Source organism: Phodopus roborovskii, unplaced genomic scaffold (assembly GCF_943737965.1).
Source record: "Phodopus roborovskii unplaced genomic scaffold, PHOROB, whole genome shotgun sequence".
Taxonomy (NCBI): domain Eukaryota; kingdom Metazoa; phylum Chordata; class Mammalia; order Rodentia; family Cricetidae; genus Phodopus; species Phodopus roborovskii.
This window is the reverse complement of record NW_026126482.1, coordinates 7,404,957-7,432,373: the sequence shown is the minus strand read 5'-3', so window position 1 is coordinate 7,432,373 and position 27,417 is coordinate 7,404,957. Positions and strand designations below refer to the sequence as shown.

Genomic DNA, 27,417 nt, shown 5'->3' with positions numbered 1-27,417 from the left:
TATTTGTTTTGACATAGCTGGGCTCATTTATTACTAACTCATAAAATCACAAGTGGCAAAAGAAAGGCATTGCACCAAAAAAAAAAAAACTATTTAACTTTAATTTTTTAAGCTTTTTAATAAAGTAAGGCCTAGTTGCACATCTAAAATGCGAAGACTTTACTGGAATGAAATAATGCAACTGCTGACTGCATTACTCTAGCCTTTAGTTTCCTTGTCGACAGATCTCTGAGCAGATTTTTCTTAAACTCATTAGTATAATGAAAAAAAAATACCACATTTTTGACCATATTTATTGTTTAAAGAAATGCTGAACAGTATTACATTTTGAGAGAAAACTCCAACTTGAGACCTTAGTTATCAACAAGCATACCTAACTTTTTATTACATTTCATTTATTGTTTGTATGTACAAAGGTGTGTGCAATCATCGTATATTTGCATTCCCACACACACGCCATGGAACACGTGTGGGGGTCAGAGGACAGTTTGTGGGAGCTAGTCCCCCCTTTCCACCCTGGGCCCTGGGGATCTCAGGTCGTCAGTCTTGGTGGCAAGCCCCTTACCTTACTGAGCCGTCTCTCCACCCCCTATGTCTCTTCTAACTTGTTATCATTTAGCATTGTCAGGCTGGGTCAGTGCCTTCATTAGATGCTATATTGATATGGCCCTTTTCTTAATGTCAGGGTTTTGCTGATTCTTAAATTCATTCTGAGATCATGAGATTTTTAGTTTAGGTTTATCACTGGCCGTGCCTATGTTGGTATGGCGTATGGGTATCTGCAGGATCATAGGAAGACACTGGGGAGTTTGGTGTGTGTGTGTGTGTCTGTCTGTCTGTCTGTGTGAAACCTGAGGCCATGAGGCGAAAGAATGGTTCGGAATAACCCAGTCTACAAAACAAAAGGAAAAATGCCACCAGGAGGAAAAGGTGGCAACTGTCATGTGTGCACAGTCCCCAGGCCTGAGACCTGTCATGTGTGCACAGTCCCCAGGCCTGAGACCTGTCATGTGTGCACAGTCCCCAGGCCTGAGACCTGTCATGTGTGCACAGTCCCCAGGCCTGAGGCGCCTGCCCGCTAAGTGCAGCCACAGAAGGCTCAGCCCCACATGAAAGCTGACGAACGAACGTCAGAGGTGTTCTCTCTGGAGGGACCGGACTGCCGATGGTGGCTGGGGTCTGCCTCATAGACCTTGAAAGCTGAGGAAATGTGCACACTTGACTACCTTCAAGTTTTATTAGTGCTTGTAAAAACACTCCTGAGGTCCCAGTAAGTCCTGTGTACTCGACAGAGGACTGGGGATTCTCTCCCAGCTACCTGGGAGCAGACCTTTATTCCCTGAATAGTGTGTGCTGAGTTCAGGAGGCCCCCCTTCCTGTCCCTTGAGAACTCACCAGGGAACACAGCACTTATGGCTTGTCTTTCTGTTGGTCACAGACCACCTGCCATTGGTCCATTATTCCTTTCCCTGTCCTTCCTCGTTGACAGGGTCTCATTTATCCTAGTAGCTAAGGATGAGTTTGAATTTATGATCCTTCCATTTACCCAGTGCCAGAATTATAGGCTTGAACTACCATGCCCGGCTTTATTTGACCTGGAGATTGAACTCAGGGCCAATGCCTGCTAGACAAGCACTCTACTAACCAAGCCAGATATGTCCCCAGCATTTCTGTCAGTCCCCCTCACCCCCCCCAGTTATTTCTGACTCATGCCTACTCCCCACACTCAGAAAAGTGTATCCTTTATTCTAATCTTAGGTTTGCAGCTGGTCTTGGCCCTGAGGTTTCAAGAGAGGCTCATCTCAGCATCAAACACAGGGTGTTGGTGGTAGAGCAGGCTTTGGCCTCTTGAAAGAGATGGGTCGTATCAGGGTAGCACTGCGTTAGCTGAGCACAAGGACACAAGACACAAAGCACGTTTGCCCCTGTCTCCTCCACTGTCACATTTCACGGCATCCTCTGTGAACTGTCTCTACTTGCTTTTTTTTTTTTCTTCTTCCCAGACAGAGTTTCTCTATGTAGCCTTGGCTGTCCTGAACTCCCCATGTAGACCAGGCTGGCCTCAAACTCAGAGATCGCCTGCCTGTGCCCCTCAGGTGCTGGGATTAAAGGCGTGCACCATTGCCCTTTGAGCTTTCTCGTAGGCCAGTGCAGGAGCAGAGTGTGGTGGTGTGTGGCGTGTTCATAATCATGCATGTATTTGGATGTACTGTGAGCGCGAGAACTTGGCCCTGAGATGTCTGCTCCAAGAAGGAGGGGCACTGTGTCCACAGCTGTGCTGCCTGTCCCCAGAGGGTGTGGCAGTGGCGCTTTTTCTAGTTCAAATTGGTGGGCTGTTTGCTCAAAGAGTATTAGAAGCCAAGAAATAATTGTTGTCATTTTAGCACAGGTGACGACTAATACCTGAAATGATTAGTTCTCTTAATGCTCCCATAGAGATGGTTCTCGTCTGTTTTCACAGGGACTTGAGAAAAGTAGATTTACAATAGCTTCTCATTTATGCCTTACAACCCCAGTGATCCATTATGCTTCTAACTCTGTCCCTGAAACACTGCAACATGTATTGGCAGAGAGTTCAGTCTTTATGCTCAGAAAGCCTGGCCTTAAGGCTGGAGAGTTGACTCTGTGGTTAAGAGCACTGGTTGCTCTTGCATCTTGCAGAGGATCAGGGTTCAGTTCCCAGCTACCACATGGTGACTTACAACTGCCTGCAACTTCCGTCCAGGGGATTTGATGCCCTCTTCTGGCTTCTGCAGGCACTGCACATACGTGGTGTATAGACAAACGTGCAGGAAAATACCCGTGTACATAAAAAATTTAAAAAGGGAAAACAAATAAAATATGTATCTTTTATACATGCTATCTCTCTACTTCAGTTTCTGGAACAGTTTCCCACCAGGTGTGAGATTATTCAGCTGCTAATGTAAGGAAAGAAAAGTATGTTCTTTCATGGACCATGAGAAAGGTATTTCCTTATGGAGTGGTTTGCTCAGGCAACGCAGGTAAATGGAAGCTATTCCGGTTATGGGAAAGGAACAGGCAGAGATCTACAATAGCACCTTCCCTTTTTTAAAAACTTCTATAGTGCTGTTGTTGTTATTATTGCTTTTATTTTATTTTTTTTGAGGCAGGTTCTCACTATTTGGCTCTGGCTGTCCTAGAGCTCACTTTGTAGACCAGGCTGGCCTTGAGCTCATGAATTCACAGAGATCCTCCTGCCTCTGCCTCCAAGGTCCTGGGATTAGAGGTGTGTGCCATTACTCCTGGCTTGTCATTGAAATTTAAAAATTTATGCTAAAATGTACTTTAGGTATATGAAAAATGGGAAAAGTGTGCTCTGATGTTGTTAGGGACTTGTGCGTGCGTGCACACACACACGCACACGCACACACTGCACACACACCGGACAAACTCGGGCCATTGTGCTTGCTAGACCGGTACTTTGCCATTGAGCTGTACCCCAGCCCTGGAGCTGTATCTCTCCTTTTGCTTCTTTCCAAGAACTGAACAATGGAATTGTGGTGGGAACGATGGCCTAGGGTGCGCTAGTTAGAACTTAACAACCATCAAGCAGCAGGCCTGTCCAGAGGAAGGAGGGGCTGCTTGATCAGAAAAGAGTCCCCTTGGGCATTGGGTGTATATGACAAAAGTAAAGTAGTTCAGGGCCAATTCTGAGTGCTCAGAGTACAGACACTGGCTGATGCTTTCCTTTCGTTTTCCTATGCAGGCAGTCAGCAGGCAGAGTCATGCAGCTCGCTTGCAGCTGCGTTGTTGGGACCAGGTTTGGGTTGCACATTTGATGCCCTTCCCATCCGATTCCCTCTGCTTCTGTGTATTATCTGTGTTTAAAACAAGTCTCATCGCCACAAATTAGACCTTTAGCGAAATTAACGGCAATTTCACAAATGATGTGATGAGCGTTTAATTTCTTTCCAGGACATTGATGTAGCCCTATGACAGGAGCCATTGTGTCTCCTTGTGTACAGGCATGGCTTTCTATAGTGAACCCCAGACTTGTGGGGGTAGCCTTCTGGTACACAGATTAATAGAAATGGAAGTTTAGGATTCTGCGGAGGTCACACTGTAGCCCAGGAATAGTCTGTTTATCAGAGACTTTACCAGTAGGTGAGACCACAGTAACCCATGGGGACCTGAGCCCTTGTCATGTCAGAACAATGTTAGCTGGTTTGAACTTATACTAAGCAGGTACAGTTGCAGGGAAAATATTGTGGAAGCAACTAACAAATGTGGTATCTTAGTCAAGATTATGAGCACACTAGGGGGGAAATCCCACTCCGTGTGCATGGTATATGCACACATGTGTGAGCATATGTGCATGTGGAGGGCAGAGGTCAACGTCCGTCAGCTCATTTCCCCCTTTTCTAGACAGGTGTCTCACTAGCCTGGAGCTTGCCTGTTTGGTCTAGCAAGCACTAGGGGCCATTCTGTCCTTCCCTCCCCAGTGCCGGGATCGCAGGCATCTACACTTCACACGGTGGGGATTGAACCTGGGTCCTCACACTTATGTGGCAAGTACTTTCCTGACTGAGCCCTCCCCTCTGCCCCGAAGGCTTATGTTAGGAAGTTATAGCTTTTGTTGCTGGGAGACAGCATTTTGCTATTGTAGCAGAAGTGGCTTGGGACTGTGTAGCCCAGGTTAGTTTTGAACTCAAGATTCACCTCCTGCCCTTCCCCTGACTCAGCTGTTCCTCCTCCTCCTTTTTTGGTTAAAAAAGGGTGGGAGCTGGCATGTAGGTGCTAAGACCTGAACCTGGCTACTCCATAAGAGCAACAAATGCTTTTAAACACAGAGTCTCCTCTCCTCCCTTATTTTTCAAGACAGGGTTTCTCTGTGTGGCCCTGGCTGTCCTGGAACTCACTCTGTAGACCAGGCTGGTCTTGAACTCACAGAGATCCTTCTGCCTCTGCCTCCTGAGTGCTGGGATTAAAGGCGTGCACCACTGCCCAGCTCTGCCTCAACTTCCTGAGTGTCAGGATTATAGGTGTGTACCACTATGCACGCTGTTGATAAGCATAAGTAAGAAGTGCCATCAGTACTGCAGATTTGAAAATGCTACCTTAAACTTTTACGAGTGTTCACGACGTCGAGTCCAGGCTCAAGCCATCGGGCACTTGTTACTTGTGAAAAGGCATTCTGAAATTGTGTTCTCTAGGTTGTGAAAAATATCACTACTTGTAGCCTTCATTCTTGTACAGATACCTGCGAGAGTCCAGACCTCGGTGTGGGGAGGATGGATGAGCTCTGTGCACTTGACAGGCTGAACTGGGTGGGTTGGGTGTGGTAGTTCGGATCACAGTGGAGCTGGGATGGGGGAGACACGCCGGGCACCACCAGCCTGTGTCACGCCCCCTGCCTCACACTCTCCCGAGTGGGAGTCCTGTTTCACACTGGTCTTTTTGGGCGGGGATTATGATGCATACTTGCCTGGGTAAGCACATTGATAAACTTGTAATAAAGTGTATCAGACCGTTTCCTTGGCTGGGCCGACCAGATCAGCCCGTGAGGCAGAGCTGTTTCCAATGGAGCATGAGAAACTTTGAAAAACCTCAGAGCAGCAGAAAGCAATATCTGAAACCACCCTTGAACAATTGTTTGTTTTCCTCTTCTCCAACCGCGTTTATAAAAATTTGGTCAGACAGGCATTTCGTTTTGATTTAAAATGCTCTCAGCGACTTGTTATCTGTCCAGTGCATGTGCACCCCTGTACATTTTCTTCCACTCTTGAAACCCTAAACCCTTTCCTCAAGTTCTCCCAGAAGCCTCCCTGTGCCTAGTGAGGGGAGTGCGGGGGTGGGATGGGGTGGGGTGGGTGGGTGTGGAGGGTGAAGGGATGCAGGCCTTAGGGAAGCCTTGACATTTGAAGTGCGCGGCTGCATTTGTGGACTGGAAGTGAACACGGCCCAGCCACGTTCTTCTGCGGGTCTTTTCTTCTGCCGGCATTCTTCACGGCAGAAGACACGCTTACCTTGGGCGTGAATCAAATCTTGGGTCTCTGTAAGCATGACAAGTGTCATGATTGAAACATTTGTAAAAATTTGGCTCACAGTAAGCCTCACAATTTTTAAAAAGGGATTACTTTTTCACTGACATTACAAACAAAAGCCAGCTGAGATGCTGTGGGTCCACACTGTGCTAGAAGAATCCAGATTTGCTTCACTGTAAATGCCTTTGAGGGTGGAATTCTCGGGTTGCTTTCTGTCTTGTAAGTCCTTGACATTGTACGGTACCTGTGTGCTCACAAGCCAAACCCCGGACATGGGAAAGGCCAGCGCAGCCTCCCACTGAAGGGCAGATTGGCTGCGTTTATTCTGCGTGTTCGAGAATGAGGAAACGGTATGACAATAAACAGAAATGCCTTTGCTGAGGGGGGAAGGAAAGCTGGTGTTTATCTGGTCAGGTGGTTTAGATTAACTGTGATGCGGCTCTGTATTATGTTACTTTAAATCATTGTGTCCCAACAGGACATAAATTATGAAGATTGTTACAGTATGTTTCATCCTATGTAAGATCAACAAATTGGAATAATTTTTTTATAGGAAAATCACAGTGCTTTCAGCCAGGACTATTGAAGCCTTTAATTTGACTCCGGTATTTCTCAAATATTATTGCCTAATATATAAAGTATGATTTGCATAAGATATGAAATAATAAACTTTTCAAAACAAAAGGGAGGAATTTCCCCCTGTAGTACTTGCATCAAACGGCAGTGCCCTCTCCCCCTCTCCCCTCCCTCCCTCCCTCTCTCCCTCCTTTCGGTCTTCCTCTCTTCCTCCCTTTGTCATTCCCTCTCTCTCCCTCCCTCTCTCCTCTCTCTCCCTCCCTCTTCCCCCCCCTCTCACACACACACACACACACACACACACACACACACTTGTACCTGCTTCTCCCTTGCTGGGCTGAGCTGTGTTTGCTGCCTGTGGCCTCACCTGCCCGGATGATCCGAAGGGAGAGTATTCTTGTTCCAACAGTAAGGAAAACACTCTCCTCAAATATATTGTGAATAGAAAATAAAACCCACGCTGGAGAAAGCCCTCCTAACTCGGTATCTGAAGTTAAAGTAATTTATGTGACTGGTGAAGGAGGCAGATGAAGTGTGTCCTGAATGCCTGCCCTGTCCGCTCTGTCCTGAGCCCGGGACTTTGGTGTGCACTCTGCAGTCGCGTTTTCCTGAGCCTGTGGTCGGGCTCCATATACAATGCCCCATGGTGGCATGTTGTCTGTGCATGGCAGTCCTGACTGTATGAGAACTCTCACATCCCACAGTGACATTAAGAGACCGGACAGCTTCAGTGTACAGTGATCGGTAGAGGTTTGGAGTCTGCTCAGTACCCAGAATTCAGAGTTTTCAGGATGCGATGGCGTTGCCCATCTGAGCACGGAGCCTTTGATACAAAGGTAAAGTGAACGCTCACCTCTGTGGCCGTGAGCCCCGAGGTTTTCCTTTGGTTGTTTAGTAATGCTGCTTAAAACACAAAAACTAGTGCCTTCTTTCAGTCTGCTAGGGTGAGACTTTGGCTCATCTTAAGCTTCATCATAACAGGTGGTGACAAATCCCCAACATACTGTGGTTTCCTTCAGCTCAGCGTCTGGAGAGAGGTGTAAGGAACATCCCATACTCAACACTGTGGCGTGCTCTTACACACACACACACACACACACACACACACACACACACACACACACACTCGACCCCCCTGTCTCCCCAGCACCTGAGACAGCCTCTTTCCTGGTTGCCGCCTGCTTGGCACAGCACCCTGGAACTTGGTTCTGGTGGCTGTTTTTCTTCTGGTACTGTGTTGTCACTCCAGGCCCTCTGTGGAGTTAAATACCCAACAATTGGGTTCTGTGTTCTTACAGAAAATAACCGGCAACTGTGGTAGAAAGTACTTTTAAAAATCTGAAAGGAAATGCACTTCTGCTTTAAAACAAAGTAAGAGGAAGCATGGCCATGAACTTGTGGCTGTTTGTGCCGTGAGATGTGAAACGGAGGGTACAAATGGGAATATAACGTCTAATGTGTGCAAACCCGCAGCAGATATGTACCGGACGGACACAGTGGCATTACTTTCCTTTCAAGTATTTGTTGTGCCTCACCTTCCCGTAGACGGTAATGGGGAGTGGGTATTTTGTCTGCTGAGACCTTGTTCTCACTCTCTAATCCCAGTTATAGCATCGTGACCTTCAGTTTCACGCATGCCGGTCTTTGGTAATTTCTGTAATACTTCTCACTTCATGAGCTCTCAGGGGTCAGCTAACATCGGGGTCAGGTCAGGAAAGCTCTGTAGACAGTCCCGAGGCAGCTGCTTGGTGAGAGTGAGTAGTAGGTGCCAGGCGATGCTGGGACTCTAGGCATCTCCAGGAAGTGCTTCTCTGGCTGGTTTTGAAGTCAGTGTTTTGATCTGCATTCATGGAAGAGAATGGTCAGGAATTGGTGGCACAAGCTGATTTGAAGAGTGCAAGATTTAGGGTTGTGAGAAATCCAAGAAATGGGTAATTAGACTGGGCAGTCGGTCCTCGCGAGAGTAACCATGGGAGACACAGGGGTGAGTGTGCAGGAAGTCAGAAAGGTTGGGCCTTTTTGGGGGGAAGAGCACCGTGACTAGAATGTCTTTTTTTTTTTTTTTTTTTTTTTTTTTTTTGTGCCAGTCAGTTTCTGAGATCTGTTTGAAGACCTGTCATTAGGAGTAGAATAGAAGGGAAGTGCCCTTTATTAGTGCCTTACTTAGTGCCCTTACTTAGGTAGATCACATGTGCTGCCTTGAGAAACAAGGGCTTCTCCGTTGGGTAGATCCCTGCTGGGGGGAGGCTTCACCAGTGTAGGACCCAGGAGGCATGCACTCAACATGACAGGCCCCTGTTCTGCAACCTTGCATTTTCTGTTGATGTGTTTTGAAGGTGGTGCCATGCCTTAGCCAAAGTACTGTTTTCTTTTTCCAGTGGGCTGTCTAGGGTACTGTGAAGGTTACCGGAAATGGTGATGTTGGAATGAGAAAAAAATTCCCATTATTACAATCATTGTGTGTGTGCATGTGTGTGTGTGTTTAGAAATGAGCATGCTGTTTCCTAGGTGGCATTTTTATTGCATTACTAAGAGGGTGATAAGATAATTCACCTGGGGCAGGGTGGAGTGGCTGGCTCTACCCAAAAGCATGGGAAAACTGGCAGCAGAAAGCCGGTTCACTTTTAGAGTTGGGTTTTCTTGTCCTGAGTTACTGGAAATGGTAAGTTCTATAGCAGATTAGAGGGTGTAGATGGCTGCGCAGGACTGGTGGGGCTGTATCTGCCTCTAGACAGATGGAAGCTCAAGGAAATGCCCTCAGGACACACACACACACACTCACACACACATACTCACAACACACTCACACACACACACTCACACACACACACTCACACACACACTCACACACACACACAACAGACTCACACACACAACACACTCACACACTCACACACACACTCACACTCACAACACACTCACACACACACAACAGACTCACACACACAACACACTCACACACTCACACACACACTCACACTCACAACACACTCACACACACACACTCACAACACACTCACACCCACTCACACCACTCACACTCACAACACACACACACACTCACACACTCTCACACACACACTCACACACACACACACACACACACACACACACACCCTGTGCTTGTCAGCTCACAGACCCGGAGGAACTTTCCCTTGCAGCCGTAGGTGCTGTAGTGGTAGAGCACGGATGACAATACCCAGAAGCAATGAGAGCTCAGCAGAGAGCCAGGCATGGGGAGGGTGGCACAGGGGGCCTCAGTCTGCACAGGAGGGAGCCTGCTAAGGAGTTTTGCTGATGCCATGTAGCCAGTGACTACTGCAGTGTGGAACTGAACCCGGGTCTCTGATCCCTGACTCCGTAGTTGACCCCTGGGCTCACGTACAGAGGGAAAAGCATGAGTGGACTACATCTTTGGCTGGGCCTGCCCCTCACAATTCTGGTCAGGATTATTGTGTTGACCCACAAATTAAGATCTGATGTTTCCTTTGCACTGACTGGAATAGTGTTTCCAATGCGAAAGTTACAGGGAGATGCGTAATCATACTTGGGGGCAGAGAATGTCTTCCTCCGTGCACCAAGCGATGTTTATGTGATGGATGTCACCAGCACTGACGGAAGGTCCTGTCCTGTGACATGTGCATGCTTGGCAATGATCTTGCCTTGTATTTTGCTTAATAATTTTCATTATTTTTAATTAAAGTTGAAGAAGTGCAGACTCTAGCTGAAATTAAGGTAGGCTGTGTTGCCGGAATCTGGTAATTACTTTAATTGATCACAAGATAGTTTCCTTGATCACCAATTAGAGGAAATTGCCGATCAAGTTTCAAGACGTGAAGAAATGCCCAAACTGATTTATGTAATAGTGTTTTCATTTCTAATCAGACATAAATATCATTTCCTTCCACAGCAATTGTGTTTTTTAAAAGAAGGGTTATAGGCCTACAAACATGAAGGTGATTGGTAAACAATAGAGAGTTCTAATTCATTGAATTAGTGAGGGAAGTATTTAACGGCTTAATGGAGATTGTACCAGCGGAATGACTTGGGAGTACCTGGCGCTCATTTTCCTAGTGGGAGATATGTTCTCTTTTAGTACGTAATTAAAATAGTCTATAATCAAAATATGAAGGCAGCTGATTTGAAGGACATATATCAAAGGGAGTTGTGCTGAGGACTGGAGGGTTCATATTGTAAACGCGCCCAGAGTTAAGCCTGTGAGCTTCAGTAAGTCATACATGTATTAGGGCCGAGGCTGTGCTTTAAGTTCAGGGTGCTGTTACGTGTTTCACAGATTGATACGGGATTCCTGTTTTGGTTTTGTGCATCTGATAGCGTTCATGGTTCCACGGAGCGAAATGAAACAAAAGTAACTTTGAGGTAAATTCAAGTTTCCAAAGAGGACTTGATTCGGGGTTCATGGAAAAAAAAACTTTACTTGCCGATGATTTGGAGATTTCCAAATGACAAACTTCATCGGCCCAATTTGCCGTGATTGTAATGCTCACATTCCTTGAAATGGCAGAGTGACTTAAGGAGTCATACTTCATCATGCACTCAGGGCTTGTTCACGAAATGTTTGTAATTTGCAATACAGGAAAGACTGAAACTATTATCAGCCATTATATGTTATTTGTTGACCATATGTTTGTTTGAAATGGCCGTAGCTCAACAGAACACGGCTCATGGACAAACTATGCTGTAAATTGGCACTAAAAACCCACCTCAACAGGTAGGCATATGTTAAGAAGTTAACATGAGCCAGAGTATTTTAATATGAACCACATTACATACATTGCAGGGCCCTGGTTCCCTACAGTGATAACTTCATTTGCATGACTCCATTTCCCCCCCAAACTAATTTTTAAAACTAGATCAGATATATTCACTGTGCAAATTCAAAAGGTACTAAGAATGCGGTGAGTTCTTCCTGTCTCTGGCTCTAGTCACCTGACTCCCAGCCTCTGCCTCCCGCCACTCACATTGCTCCTGTAGTCCCTTGCTCTAAGATGTGAGTGCTCAGATGAGCTGGGCATTGTGCATCGCCCGTCCTCTCGCGCAGCTCATAGACTCTTGTGCACGTTTCACTTGCAATAGATCTTGGCAGTGCTGCCATTTCAGGGGATGGTTTGCTCATCCTTTCTGATGACTGCATCATGTTCCTGTGTGTGCATGCATCGTAATCTACACGCTCTGAGTGTACATGCATCATAACCTACACGCTCTGAGTGTACATACATCATAATCTACATGCTCTGAGTGTACATGCATCATAACCTACATGCTCTGAGTGTATGTGCATCATAATCTACATGCTCTGAGTGCACATGCATCATAATCTACATGCTCTGAGTGTATGTGCATCATAATCTACATGCTCTGAGTGTATGTGCATCATAATCTACACGCTCTGAGTGCACATGCATCATAATCTACACGCTCTGAGTGTATGTGCATCATAATCTACACGCTCTGAGTGCACATGCATCATATTATACACGCTCTGAGTGCACATGCATCATAATCTACACGCTCTGAGTGTATGTGCATCATAATCTACACGCTCTGAGTGCACATGCATCATATTATACACGCTCTGAGTGCACATGCATCATATTATACACGCTCTGAGTGTACGTGCATCATAATCTACACACTCTGAGTGTATGTGCATCATAATCTACATGCTCTGAGTGTACGTGCATCATAATCTACACGCTCTGAGTGTACATGCATCATATTATACACGCTCTGAGTGCACATGCATCATAACCTACATGCTCTGAGTGTATGTGCATCATAATCTACACGCTCTGAGTGTATGTGCATCATAATCTACACGCTCTGAGTGTATGTGCATCATAATCTACACGCTCTGAGTGTATGTGCATCATAATCTACACGCTCTGAGTGTACGTGCATCATAACCTACATGCTCTGAGTGTACATGCATCATAACCTACATGCTCTGAGTGTACATGCATCATATTATACACGCTCTGAGTGTACATGCACCATAATCTACACGCTCTGTGTGTACGTGCATCATAATCTACATGCTCTATGTGTATGTGTACCATACTCTACATGTTCTGTGTGTACATGCATTGTAATCTACACGCTCTGTGTGTACATGCATCATTGTAATCTACATGCTGTCTCTTCTAGTTGATGCTGCAACAAGGTCTGAGAGTATGCAGACGGTTGCTGGACCTACTGTTTGAGGGTCTGCAGGCACAAGTGCCGACCAGTGGAACTGTTTATTCTAAAGTCATGGGCTCGCGTGCATGTGTGTCTGTGAGAGCATGGGCACATGTGTGCTGTAGTTGCATGTGTGGAGGTCAGAGGATGTTCTGGTTCTCATTGTGGGTGCCAAGCCTTGGACTTGGTAGTCAGACTTTGCGGCAACACTTTTAGGTATGGCCACCTTGTTCCCTGGTCCCGCCCTCCTTCTAAAGACAGGGTCTCACTAGGTAGCCCTGGCTGACTTGGAACTCAACTCACAGAGACCCACCTGCCTCTGCTCCCAAGCTCTGGGATTAAAGGCAGTTGCCACCAAGCCTAGCTTGCGTGTGTGTGTGTGTGTGTGTGTGTGTGTGTGTGTTTCAAATAATTTTATTTTTAATTTTGTGTGTATGTGCATATCTGTGTAGGTGTCCCCTGAAGCTGGAGTTACAGGTGGTTGTGAGATGCCTGACACAGGTTCTGGAAGAACAACAGGCTCTCAAGTGCTGAGCCTTCTTTCCAGCCCCTGGTTTCCCTTCTGAGAGAAGTTGCCATGTGTCACAAGCTGGCTTGGGAGCCTCCTGGTTCAGCTTCCTCAGTGTCTGATTGTAGGTGTGTGCTGCCATGCCTGGCATTAGCATTTCACCTCCATCACCCCACTCTATCCTCTCCCTTTATATATATTTATAATCTTATAATCTACACTCTGTCCTCTCCCTTTATATATATTTATAATCTTATAATCTACACTCTGTCCTCTCCCTTTATATATATTTATAATCTTATAATCTACACTCTGTCCTCTCCCTTTATATATATTTATAATCTTATAATCTATCATCCATCCATCTATCTATCATCTATCTATCATCTGTCTGTCTGTCTATCATCCATCCATCTATCTATCTATCTATCTATCTATCTAACATCCATCATCCATCCATCCATCTATCTATCTATCTATCTATCTATCTATCATCCATCATCTATCTATCATCTATCATCCATCTATCATCTGTCTGTCTATCTATCTATCTATCTATCTATCTATCTATCTATCTATCATGTGTGGTGTTTTGTCTGCAGGTATGTCTATGCACAAAGTGTGTGCCTGGTGCCTGAGGAGGTACCATAAGGGGACATCGGATCCCCAGGACTTGGCGTTACATGTGATTGTGAGGCATGATAGGGGTGTTAGGAATTAAACAGGGCCTTCTGGAAGAACAACTGTACTCTTAACCTCCAAGCCATCTCTCTGCAGTCCCATCTAACCATAAAGTTTTTTTTTTTTTTTAAGGAGAATTATTTGTTGTAAACAACATCAGAACTCACCCTCAATTCCATCTAACTCCCACAAATTAAAAATTTGTTCATGGCTGGGTGGTGGTGGTACACACCTTTAATCCTAGCACTGGGGAGGGGAGGCTGAGGCAAGCAGATCTCTTTGAGAGTTCCAGGGTAGCCAGGGCAGTTACACAGAGAAACCCTGTCTCAAAAAACCAAAATTTAAAAAAAAAAAGATTTTCATCTTTATTCCTTATGTATAAGTGTTTGTCAGCATGGATGTATGTGTATCCTTGACATGCAGGGCCTGTGCAGGTCAGAAGTGGGAGTTATGGGTAGTTGTAGACACCCATGTGGGAACCCAACCCAGGTCCTCTGCAAGAGCAGCAAGTGCTCTTAACCGCTGAGCCATCTCTGTACCACCTCCCCAACCTTTCAAAGAGAGCCGGGTGGCAGTGGCGCACGCATTAAACCCCGCACTCGGGAGGCAGAGGCAGGTGGATCTTTGAGTTCAAGGCCAGCCAGGGATACACAGAGAAACCCTGGCACAAAAAAATAGAAAAGAAAGAAAGAAAAAGAGGGTACACTTATGGTAAGATAACCCACCAACTCAAACATAGATGTTTGATTTGCCTTATACTTTCTGTACTCTCTGTTTGTGTAGTTCCAGTAACTCAGTTAGTCTTCATTGCTGATGAGCTTATTTTGATTTTCATTGCTTGGATTTAGGCTGTACACATTTATTGATTGTTTGGTTTTGTAAAACATGACAAAAGCGGTGTCCGTTTAGCTTAAAGTACGTATGGGTGATGCTGTTTAAATATGGCATTTTGGTGTGTTTTCAAGTTTTATTTTAGTTGTGTTTTCCTTAGTTGGGAATGTTTACGTCTTCTTTTTAATTTTGAGGGTAGAATTAAACATACGATTTTCATGACAAACGTAGCCCCTCTCTCCCTAGCGTGTCCCCACGCTCATCATCTATGTTCTATTCTTTTCCACACTCAGCACCGCTTGGCACTGTTCCCTGGTTCCAGTGTCCTCTTTTCTACCTTCAGAGACCTCCACACTGGTCTTCCAGCTTTCGACCTGCCTGTGCTTCTCTTCCCTCTTCTGGTTGATAATTTAATAGCTGGCATTTGATTTTTGTCCCTCAGTTGCTACAGTTGTGCTAAATGGAGTCCTAGAACTCAACGAACTTATTCTCATCCCCAGCGCCCTTGACACGGCCTTCCACGAGGCTCTCAGCATAGCTCCTTCTTTAATAGTTTCTAGGCTCCCAGCTATAACTCCTTCTTTAATAGTTTCTCAGAGGGGTGAATGGGAGTTGTTCAGTGAGTTGTTACATTTCTTATTACCTAAACAAATTTAAATGTGCATGAATGCGTGTGTGCATGTTCGTATCTGCCTGTGTGTATGCATGACACAGCATGAGTGTGAACTTCACAGGACAACTTTCAGGAGTCCATTCTCTCCTGTTTTTATGTGGCTTGCGCGAGAGGGACTTTTACCCCCTGAACCACCTCACTGACCTGTTACTGTCCACTTCCTCTCTTTTATTTATTTATCGACTCATTTGTTTGTTTTGAGACTGGGTCTCACTATGTTACCCCTAGCTGTTCTGGAACTCATGGAGATATGCTTGCCTCTGTTTTCCTGAGCACTGGGATTAGAGGCATGTGCCACATTAAGCTATTGCTTTTATTTTTTGAAAAAATAGTTTAGCTGGGTGTAATAATCTTACTGGACATGGTGGCGCAAGCCTTTAATCCCAGCACTCAGGAAGCAGAGGCAGGTGGATCTCTGAGTTCAAGGCCAGCCTGTCTATAGATCCAGTTCCAGGACAGCCAGGGCTACACAGAGAAACCCTGTCTGGAAAAACAACAACAACACCACCCCACGTTTCTGTAGTTTTTTTCAATCTTTGTTTCCACTTCCATTTCCTACAGTCTTTGTAGATATTGTTCCTCTGACTCCCAATGTTGAGACCAATATATAGAAATTTGAAGTAAATGGATTTTTAAAAAATCCTTATACATGGAATTTTCTTACTAAATGATAAAAAGTTTATTAACTTTGCTAATGTGGGGATATGGTTGCATTCTTTTTTGTTTGTTTGTTTGTTTGTTTGTTTTTTGAGACAGGTTTCTCTGTGTAGCCCTGGTTGTCCTGGAATTGGATCTGTAAATCAGGCTGGCCTTGGATTCAGAGATCATCTGCTTCTGCCTCCTGAGTGCTGAGATTAAAGGTGTGTGCCACCACTGCCCAGGTGACATAGCTGCATGCTTATATTAGTGTGTGTGTATGTGTGTGTGTGAGTGAGAGTGTGTGTGTGTATGTGTGTGTGTGAGTGAGAGAGTGTGTGTCTGTGTGAGTGTGTGTGAGTGTGTGAGTGTGTGAGAGTGTGAGTGTGTGAGAGTGTTTGTGTGAGTGTGTGAGAGTGTGTGTGAGTGTGTGGGAGAGTGTGTGAGTGTATGTGAGTGAGTGTGTGTGTGTGTGTGTGTGTGTGTGTAGAATAGAGAGTAACTTTGTGAGATGGATTTCCCTTTCCACCTCTGCATGGAATCTGGGGATAGAACTCCCAGGCTTGGGAGGCGAGAGCCATCTCACCAGCCTCTCTCTAAAATGTTTCTTTTACAATAGTTTTCTTTTCAGTTCTAGAGCTCAAACCCAGGTGGTCAGTACACACCAAGGACAATTGTTCTATCCCAACTACACTGGCCCTGGCCCTGGCCCTGTTTACAACTTTTTTTTTTTTGACTATGACAATTAAATTTAAGTTAGTCTCCTTTATTTGTCTCATATATTTATTTTCTAACTCCTTTAAGCTCATGTGGTTTCTTTTTAATTTTATTTATTTTATGTTTGTGAGTGATTTTGCCTGCATATGTGTCTGTGTACCATGGGCATGCCTGGTGCCCAAGGATCAATCTCTCAGGAGGATGCTGGATCCCCTGGAACTGGAGTGGCCATGTAAGTGCTGGGACTTGAACCCAGGTCCTCTGCGAGAGCAGCAGTGGTCTAATCACTGAGCTACCACTCCAGCTTGTTTTTATTTCACTGCCCATTTCCTTAGTCATACATACTGGGCTACTAGTGAGTCTGTTGTGCCTTGAGCTTTCCCAGTATTATTGGATGAGCTGATTTGAGAAGGCCTACACTCTCAGTAACTCTGGGTCACTAGGTTCCAGCTGGAGCCTTGGTAAGCAACAGCTAGGGCCGTGAAGGCGCCACTGAGGGAAGGGCCATTGCCTGCGCTGGCCTGCAGATGTGGCCCTCTGGGCGAGTCCCTCCACTGTGCTCCACTGAACCACAAGGGCCCCTTCTTTCCCTGCTGTCCACTCATCTAGACTCCCGTAGCAGTCAGTCTGGTAATGTGGGTGTGTTGTTACGGACATTTTAAATGTGTAAGCTTTGTCCCCGGTAGGTAATAGATCTGAGTCTGTTAAGTGAAAGGAGGAGATCGTCTCTTGGCCTGCTGAGCCAATTATGTACATGCTTTTTTCTATGGAGAAATTATAAGTAAATCTGGTATGGCTTGTTATATTTTGTGATGTTTTCTTTTCTAAATTAAATTTATTATTGTTATTATTATTGTATGTGTGTTGCAGGTGTGTATACCATGGCCCTTGTGGAGGTCAAAGGGCAGCTTTTGGGAGTTGGTTCTTTCTATAGTGGGTTCTGAGGGTCAAGCTCAGGTGTCAGGCTTATGTGGCGAGTGCTTTTTTCTCCTGTGTTATCTCCCTGGCCCTATAATCTTTTCTTTCTTCCTTTCTTTCTTTCTTTCTTTCTTTCTTTCTTTCTTTCTTTTTTTTTTTTTTTTTTTTTTTGAGACAGGGTCTCACTCTATAGCCCTGTTTGGCCTGGAACTCTTGTATTGACCAGGGTGGCCCCAACTTACAGAAATCTGCCTGCCTCTGCCTCCAGTAATATTTTCTTAATTATTAAGCCTGAATATTATGGCCTGGCAAGATGACTCAGTGGGTAAAGGTGCATGTCCGCAAGACTGATGACCTGAGTTCAGTCCTTGGGAAGCTCATGATGGGAGGAGGGAATGACTTCTACAAGTTGTCCTCTGATGTCTCCAAACAGCCTGTAGCATTCACACATGTGCGCACACACTAAATACATGTGAGAAAATATAATAACAAACCAGTGTGAATATTACGTGACAGCTGAAAGAAATAGGTGAAGTTGAGGCAAATACAAGCTGGGATGGTTTTTGGATGTGTGCTTTTAAAAACTGACTTAGTTATGGCAGAGGCTGTTCATTTGATCAGTATACCCCTTAAGCTGTGCAAGTTCCTGTACAGTCTGCATGTCCAGGGTAGAAGGTTTTACTGGTGAGCTGGCAGAGTTCTGTAGGCTGAGGATGTGAGGAATCCACTTGGTCAGTTTGCTTTTCTAAAATGGCAAGGGATGCTGGATAGCACTTTGGACCTTTTAGGAAGATGTAGTTTGCAGAAGCTGCAGCTATAGGGCTGATGAATTAGGCAGTGACTGACTGTGTGTGCCTGACTTGTGGCTGTTCGCTTGGTATATGTCTGAGTGTCTGGGCCTGACATATGGCAGAAGGAAAGGGACATTTTTTTCTGAGAGACAGCAACTAAATCTTAAACTACTGGGCCTTTGTCTGCTCACCTTGAGCAGTGGCGGCGGCCAGTGGAGGCGGCTCTGCTGTTGCTGATCTCCGTTCTGGGCTGGGGCTGCATGCTAAGTGCGTTTAGACACCTCACCTCCATTTTCACTAGACTGCATGAGATCATAAGAGCTTTTTATTATTTCTGTTTAACTGATGAGAAAACTGAGCCCAAGCAGGAACATTGTGGGAGGGGGGCAGGAAGGTTGTAAGGGCCAAGAGCCATCTGAAGGGTTACGAATGCCACTCTGTGCGGTCCACGCAGCCACTGCAGTTGTGAGCTCACAACAGTAGTTACCTGCAGCAGGCTCGTGTGACACTGGACCTATTAACAGCTCATCAAGGAGAGGGGAGGGGCTCATAAGGCCATACCCGGTTACCTCCGAAGTCCTGGTCCTTCCTGGGGGATGGAGGGAATCACTGTCTTTAGCTATGTTCCCACTACTGAGCCCAGCAAGCTCCAGGGATAGCACCAAACTCATGGTCACACAGATGGCCCTGGCTAATCTCAGTGGGTCACACAACAAAGGGAGTAGACATGAATGTGTGAGAGACTTGTGAAGGGTGTGGCACAGATGTAATCGGCAGGTGGGGATGAGACTATTCAGTATGCATTTTGTGCACGAGTGAGAATGTCTAAGAACAAATTAAATTCATTAAAAGAAGAGAAAACTAAGGGCTAGATGGACAGCAGCGTGGACAGGGTGCACTGCCTTTCAGAGGACCAGACTTCTGTCCCCATGTGGGCATCGCGCTTCCCTCCAGGGTGTGCATCCACACTTTAAAGCACACAACTATACACAGTTAAAAACCAAATCTTAAAAAGGAACCGAGCGAGGAAAGGGCCAGAGAGCGCGTGTGCTCGAGAGAGCGAGCTGAGCCTGGAAACCATTTATGGGAGCACATATCTGTACGTCTAGCACTTAGCAGTAAATTTGAGGTCAGCCTGGGCTACACCAGATCCTGTCTCCAAAACCCAGGGGCCAGTTGGGGAGAGAAAGATAAAGGAAAACGGAGCCTAGGATCATATGACAGTTAAGTGGTAGCGTCAAAATTTGCATCCAGAGTTCCCAGGTTCAAAAGGCCAGGAGGCCCTTAGTTATATCACCATCTGTCACTAAGGACAGTCAGCCTTCTACTTCAGCTAATGCTGGATGAAGACAAGGCGTGTTGACCGTAGAAATTCCCATACAGCGTTGTTAACTCCATGTTTGGTTAATTAAAGCAGACTTCCCCGTGCTACTTGGACCCTCCATGGGAGCCGGGGAATCAGATTGGGAATCAGCAGGGATAAATCTGTATATAGCTAGATGGAGTCTTCCCTCCCCTCCCTTTAAAAATGTATTATCTGTGATCGACAGTTCACAGGCCCAGCCTTGTGTGTGCCTGGTGCAGGCAATTAGCATGGCCATGTGCTCACGCTTGCACTGGCTGACGACAGTACCCACAGCCCTTCGGCCTCTCTGCTGCGTCTTCTATACTCCATGCTTTCCCTCCCTCCACGGTGTTCCCGGAGCCTCAGAGATGCTGTGTAAAGTAGGACTATTACTTGCACTTGCCATCCTAGAAACGTGAAAGGAAGCAAAAAAGGAAAATGTTTTCATCGGAACAAAGGCCTTCTTCTGCTCGATGGCTCTGCTGTCCCTGTGGTGTGAGCCCAGCTGGCCATGTTGTTGGGTGGGGTCCTTGGCTTGTTGCCAGGCTTGATTTCTGCCGAAGCACGTTGGCACCTCAGTTTGGTGGGGCTGTAGCCAGAGGCTCCCCAGCGGGCAGCCAGGGCCTCTCTCTCTCAGGCTGCAAGGTGGCCTCGGCGAAGGGAGGCCTTCACCTCTGTCCCTTGCAGTGAGGGCTGTGACAGCTGTGGGCCTTTCTCCGTGGGCTTGCAGCTGATGGCCCAAGCAGTTCCTTCACTAAAAACAAAGGGAGCGGTTAAGGAGCAAATTGGTTCCCTGGCTTTGGGGCAGGCAGACCCAGGGCACTGAGCTGAAGGGAAATTATTCCTGTGCAGTCGGGAGTCCTAGGACAATTAAGCAGTCCAGACAGGTCACTAGGTGACACTCATTTCCTGGTTTGTTTATTTGAGCCAGATTATCTCCCACCTAGCAGTCTGCTGCCCTGCTGCCTGGCCTGCAGAGAGCAGCCCTTCCCCGGTGACTTCTGAGACTTCCCCGAGTCCCCGTGAACCTCTATCTGGTTGGGTGGCTCTGGGGTCTCCTAGCTACAGAGTGCAGGGTGGGGCCGGTAACTATGGACTTGGTGTCTTGCAGGCTTTTGGCTTTATGTCCAGGGTTGCTCTACAAGCAGAAAAGATGAATCATCACCCAGAGTGGCTGAACGTGTACAACAAGGTAACCGCCCTCTCTATCCCGGGGTCAGGTTAGTCTGGGGACTGAAGACGCTTATTTACCTATGAACTTGGTTGTGCTGAGAACGTACCCTCTTATTCTCTCCCAGAAACTCCCTGTTCTTAATGGACACAGTCCTGAGAGCAGACCGAGGGTTCTCTGTCCTTGGGTTTGTCTTCCAGCATTTATTCCAGAAGTTTGGACCATCCCGAGTTAATAATCTTAGATACCAGCCACGAAGAGAAAGGTTTACGCGCATTTTTGTGGAGGGTTATATTATTTAAGTCAGGGTCTCCCCATGTACCCCATTTGTCCTGGAGCTCACAGTGAATAGCAGGCTGGTGGGAGAGCCTCCTGCCTCTGCCTCCCATTTTGTGGGATGTGCCACCATGGCCAACTCAGTTGTCTGAGACCTCAGAGTTTTAATTTGGAAATAATGTATTAAAAGGAATGGTAGCAAATCAGGTAGCATGGCTTGACCTGTCTCTGAAATAAACCTCAGAAACTGTCTTTGTAGTAAGTGTTTATTAAAGATGATCTCCAGAGGGCACACTAAAAAGTTTTAAGGGGCGCATCGAGTACAGCCACACCCCCAAGAGTGTCTCACCACCGGGATGTCTATCTAGATTTCTTTGAGGATTTGTAAATCCTCTTTGAGACAAAGAAAACTTCACTGTTGTTACTTGAAAAGAAGCAGCTCCTAATTGTCAGTTCCAGAATGAACTTCTCTTTCCTGGGCTCTTGTTTTTAATCTTGTCGAGTGTGTCCCCAATCATCTTTCCTTGATTGCTAGCCTGCCTTACCTCACTCAGGTACTGCCCGATAGTGGCTGGCCCTTTCTTGGTGGCCTCAGCAGAGCTGGTGTAACGTTAAAATGGAATTTCTGTTTCTGTTGATGTTTCCCAGGAAGCAAAGATTTCCATGCTGGCGGCAGACTCCCATCATCTTCTGGGAGCCTCCCCTCCAGTGTGGCTGTCACATCCAGCCAGCTGCAGCCTGTACCCAACCTCGCTGGGTTTGGGAAATGCAGTGTTTTTTCATAATGTAGCATTTCCTAAATCATCTATTCTCAAATCTGAATGGTGAGAGGTAGATGAATCCTGACCCACCCAGGGAGAAGTCCCACACACACATACACAGGTCTCTGCTCAGGTCTGAAAAGCTGCTTTTCCCTTTGTAGGTCCAGATAACTCTCACCTCGCATGACTGTGGAGGCGTGACCAAGCGTGATGTGAAGCTGGCCCAGTTCATTGAAAAAGCTGCTGCTTCTCTGTGACCTTTCAGACACATGCCTGCAATGTTTCTGAAGCCATTTATGAGAATAAATGAAGTCATAAATCAGTTTGCTTTCACATATATACATTTTTGTATAGTTGATGCTTAGATACAGAGTGATTTGAACCTGGAGCCTGAGTCAGACATACAATAAACAACCTGATGAGTTATTATTTAAAAATCAAGTGTATGTGTGTGTGTGTGTCTTTGTGTGAATGTGTGTGTATGTGTCTTTGTGTGAATGTGTGTGTGTGTATATACAGCTGCCTATGAAGGCCAGAGATGCAGGGCCCCTGGAGCCAGACTCACAGGTAGTTAGTTGTAAGCCGTCTGCCCTGGTGCTGGAGCCCCCTCAGAGCGTCTGGAAGAGCAGGGGAAGCTCTTGACTACTGGGCCCCCCCATCCTCCCCACCTGGCTTGTTATATGAATAGTATTTTCAAAGTAATACAACTTAAAAAATTTTTTTTTTCTAAACAGGATTTCACTATGTAGCCAGGATGAATTTGGATCTTCTATGTAGTCCAGACTGGCCTAGAAAACAACTGGAATTTTGGTTTTAGATTTATTTATTCTATGTATATGGTTTTTTTGTTTTTGTTTTTGTTTTTTTGAGACAGGGTTTCTCTGTATCCTTGGCTGTCCTGGAACTCTCTGTATAGGCCAGGCTGGCCTTGAACTCAGAGATCCGCCTGCCTCTGCTTCCCCAGTGCTGGGATCAAAGGCGTGTGCCACCACCGCCTGGCTCTATGTGATGTTTTTCTTGCATGTATGTCTGTGCGCCATATGCATCCCTGGTGCCTGTGGAGGTCGGAAAAGGGCATCTAATCCCCTGTAGCTGAAGTTATGGACATCTGTGAGCTATCATGTGGGTGCTGAGAATTGAACCTGGGTCTTCTGAGCTATCTCTCCAGCCCCAAATGGCATTCTTAAAGGCCAGAATCAGGATAGGAGGATATTAACATTTTGTCACCCAGAAACTGCAGAGCAGGACTTTGTAAAAAGTGTCAGAGAATGGTCGGAAGGGATTCCCCATTCTGAAGATGTGTTCTTCGAGTAATTCTCAAGAAGCCAGAGTTGTTTAGGGTTTTACTGCTTTACTACTTGAACAGTTAATTTTATTACAAAAGTCACAAATATTGAATGACCTATCTTGGTTATGCTTTACTTTTTGGACAAGGGGTTGAAGGAGAAAACAGATGTCTTGTTCAGGGCTCCTGTGCGATGTGGCGATCCATGGACAACCTGTCGTCGAGATGGACCACCTGGGTTTTAATGAGTTGAGGAAGAACCTAGTTTGTGTGTCGTGGCCAGTGAACTGAGTGCACAGACTTAGTCTCCAATGAAGACCATCTCTGTAGAGACCTCTCTCCACAGGCCTGAAGAGCAGTCCTGTTAGGACAAAAGCCCTCATTGCCACCCAAGCCACTGCTGCCTGCAACATGAGGTGTCTGTGTGGTTGTGTGATGAAGGGCCAAGCTCCCCAAAGCTGATTCCTGGATGGTTCAGTTATCTACTGCCTCAGTCACTTTCTCATTTTCAACAAATGTCTGCTTAGAGGAGACAGTCCGTCAAGGCAGGGGAGGTGGCCGCAGGTGTCACCTGGCCACACTGCATCTGTAGTCAGGAGCCTATGGGATGGGCTAGGTGCGCCTCCTCATCTCAGTTGAGGTGTGTCTCCTAGGCAACCTGACACCAAGCGTACCACCTCCTCATTTTATTTTAAATCAATTTTAGATTTGTTTACAATGTAGTGCTTAGTGTTTGCTGGCTTTTGTTTGTATTTTCAAGACAGGATATCCTGCATCTCAGGTTCACCTCCTTCTCTCATTTAAAAACTTATTTTAAATTTGTGTGTGTGTGCCTGTATGAGTTTATGTGTGCCACATGTATTCAGGTACCCAAAGAGGCGAGAGGGCATTGGATCCTCTGAAACTGGAGTTACAGGTGGCTGTGAGCCACCAAACATGGATTCTGGGAACCAAACCTAGGTGCTGTGCAAGAATGTTAAGTCCTCTTAGACCCCGAGCCATCTGTCCAGTCCCCAAAGGGATGGTTTTCTCATGGCCTCTTCATACATGTTACACTTGATGGGAACATGGGGTTTTGGGTAACCTAAGCCTGTGTTCCTGGGTTGTGGTCATGCAAAGTGGCTCCATAATAAGCTACCTCTTCTTTCCTTTTTAAGGCGAGATCCATGTTTGTTTGTTTTTGCATTGACAAAGGTTATAATTAAGGAGTAAAAAGAAGAGAAGAAAAGGACTGGAGGAAGCAGACGGAGGACTGACGACGAGGAGGAGCCCGTGGGACTCATGGCTGGAGGGTATAGTCAAGAAGGGCCTGATGGCATGCTGAGGGCAAGAAGCATAATCAGGGTCCGAAAGCCTAACCCGAGGCACAGAGACCATCGCGGGACATACATGCAAAACCAGAAATTGAATGTCAGGAACCGAGAGAAAAAGAATACAGATGGGCGAGTGGCTGACACAGCTGTGAGGGGCTAAAGGCGAAGCTCTCAGACCCTGCCGGCTCTGTCTCGGCGCTTCTCAACCTTCTCAACCTTCCCAGGGCCGCAGCTCCTCGTGTGACCCAGCCATGCGGGGATTTTAGTTGCTACTTCCTAACTGTAACTTTGCCACTGTTATGAACCATAACTATCTAATATGCAGGGCAGCCTTTGGTGACCCCAAAGGGCGCTCTACCCACAGGTTGAGAACCACTGTTCTAGACGGTTCCACATGATACTGTGTGGGTGAGGGGAGAGTGGGAGCCACAGTCTCACCAAAGCTTTAGCGTTCCTGGGTTTGTGGTGTGTGGTGCAGCGAGGATGAAGTTCTTTCCTGCTGGTTCCCCGGGACTCCCACACTCCACAGGGCCCTTCGGTCCTCCAGATCTAGTGATGTAGGACATCACTTCACTTGGGTTACCAAATGCTTTTTTTTTTAAAAAAAATTTACTGTAAGGAGTAAGGTTTTTCCACCCGCCACTGGTCTTGTACTGCGCCGTGCCAGCCCCAATTAACACACAGAGACTCTGTATTAGATATGATGCTGTTGGCCAGGTACTTGTTTCTTATCTGCTAGCTGTCTTAATTATTAACCCATTTCTATTAATCTAGTATTTCCACGTGGTCTCATCTTACCAGGGAGTGAGGCCGGCGTCTGGTCTCCCTAGTCTCTCTGGGTTGACTCCTCCTTACTACCCGAAAATATGTTGGACACTGTTGTTGCTTCTGCTGGAGTTCATTCTCGCCTCAGCTAATGGCCTGTTGGGCAAAGAATTGCCCCCACCCTGACCACTGATTTGGACATGCAGTCCTATGTGCTTGCAGGAGACAAATATAGAAGACTGCTGAACCTTGCCAAGTCAGGGTAAGGCAGCCTTTCTACCTCCCTGCTGTTGTTCTGGTCTGTCAAGTTCTCTTGGCCTTAGCCAAAACTGGGTGTACCAACGTTGCTGTGAGACCTTGGGTGACTGTCCAGGTAGCTTGATGTTTCTGTCCTTGCTGCACCATTTGGAAGTTGTCCATCCGCATTATTTTCCTTCTCAGGTCTTAATGAGGTTGAAGATTAAACTATCACAACTATTATTCTCTCTTCCTAGTTAGATATATTAGGTACCAGACTTAAGTTTTCCAGCTTAGGACAACTCTATTGAAATCTCCATTATGCCTTCACCCTAGGACTAGATATATGTAGGTCATTTTGTTCTTGATTTTCCTTTTCTTAGAGCACACTTGTTATTCACTGTTTTGTACATTTTTTTTTTTTTTTATCAAGCCTAAATCTTTTCTTTAGACTAAAAGGGGAATTGTAGTGGGATATTCACCATGTCTCCTTCTGTAGCACTGACCACGCCCATTGGGGGGTGGAGCCAGGGGCGGAAGTGACAGGTGGAAGGAGGTCTGAGGAGGAGCTAGGAATGCTCTCTAGCTGGCATGACTCGGACAGGAGAGCATCTGGTGGAACTTGCTGGTGTTCATCTGCCTAGGTTGTAAGTTATTTCTCCCTGAACAAACATCTATTTGGCCTATTTGTTTATCCTGATCCTTATTAAACCGCAATAATTTACAGATAATTGGATGGAGCTAGGCATGGTGGTACACACCGATCATCCCAGCACACCGCTCTGAGGAGGGGAGGGCTGTTGGGATAGAAGGTCAGTGTCATTCTCTGCTGCATATGGAGTTTGGGACCAGCCTGGGCTATATCGGGTGTCAGAAAACCAATTTTAAAAATTGTGTATCTTTATGAGACACCGTGTGATGTTATAGTGCATGTATATATTTCACACTGACAAACTCAGGGCACTTATCTCCATCCCAAACATCTATCATTTGGGATCAGAAGGCCTCTCCTCTGTTTCTATTACATGACATAATATTTTGATTATAATTACCAGGACCTATTTCTCCTATTGGGCAGGATATAGATGCTATTATTTCTCAATCCAGTGTTTTAGTTGCTTATGTCAGTATTTTCTTACCAGCAATAGACACGGACATGTTTAAAATACTAAGGACTAGTTTGGGTAGAGTGCTTGCCCAAAACAAGAGGTTGTGGGTTGAATGTTTTTCTCTGTCTCGATGGTCCCCCTGGACTGGTTTCTCTCCCACTCATGGGTTCTTGTAGCTGCTTATGAAATAATCACTCACAGCCTAATATTAAATATAATTGTTTGGCCAATGGCTCAGGCTTATTACTGACTAACTCTCTCTTATAAATTAACCAATTTTTAATAATCTATGTATCACCACATGGCCATGGCTTACTGGTAATGTTCTGGCATCTTTGGCAGCTACATGGTGTCTCCCTGATTACACCTTCTTTCTCTCCATAACTGTTTGGATTGTCTCTCTGCTGGACAATACTTGATAATTGTTCTTATCGGATACAGCTTTGTATTAGGTTAAGAAACCTCTGCTTAGAAAAAAGAGGAAAGTATTATGGAAACTCATTACACCAATAGCCTCAGGGTAGCAAGCTCTAGGATCTGGTCTTGTCTGATACTTGACAACTGATAAGCTAGAGGGAAGCGCAGTCTTGCTCTGGCTCTTAGCATGCTTGCAGAGGT

At 45.9% G+C, this 27,417-nt stretch overlaps 1 protein-coding gene across 1 annotated transcript in view; it reads left to right on the top strand.

Annotated features, from left to right (window-relative positions):
* Window positions 1-22,427, top strand: part of Pcbd2 (pterin-4 alpha-carbinolamine dehydratase 2) — a 49,737-nt gene extending 27,310 nt beyond the window's left edge. The window contains exons 3-4 of the mRNA XM_051194084.1: window positions 20,994-21,074; window positions 22,252-22,427. Of these exons, the coding sequence (XP_051050041.1) occupies window positions 20,994-21,074; window positions 22,252-22,347 (177 nt within the window). The 3' untranslated portion in view covers window positions 22,348-22,427. The remainder of the gene's footprint in view (window positions 1-20,993; window positions 21,075-22,251) is intronic.
* The last annotated feature ends 4,990 nt before the right edge of the window (window positions 22,428-27,417 follow it).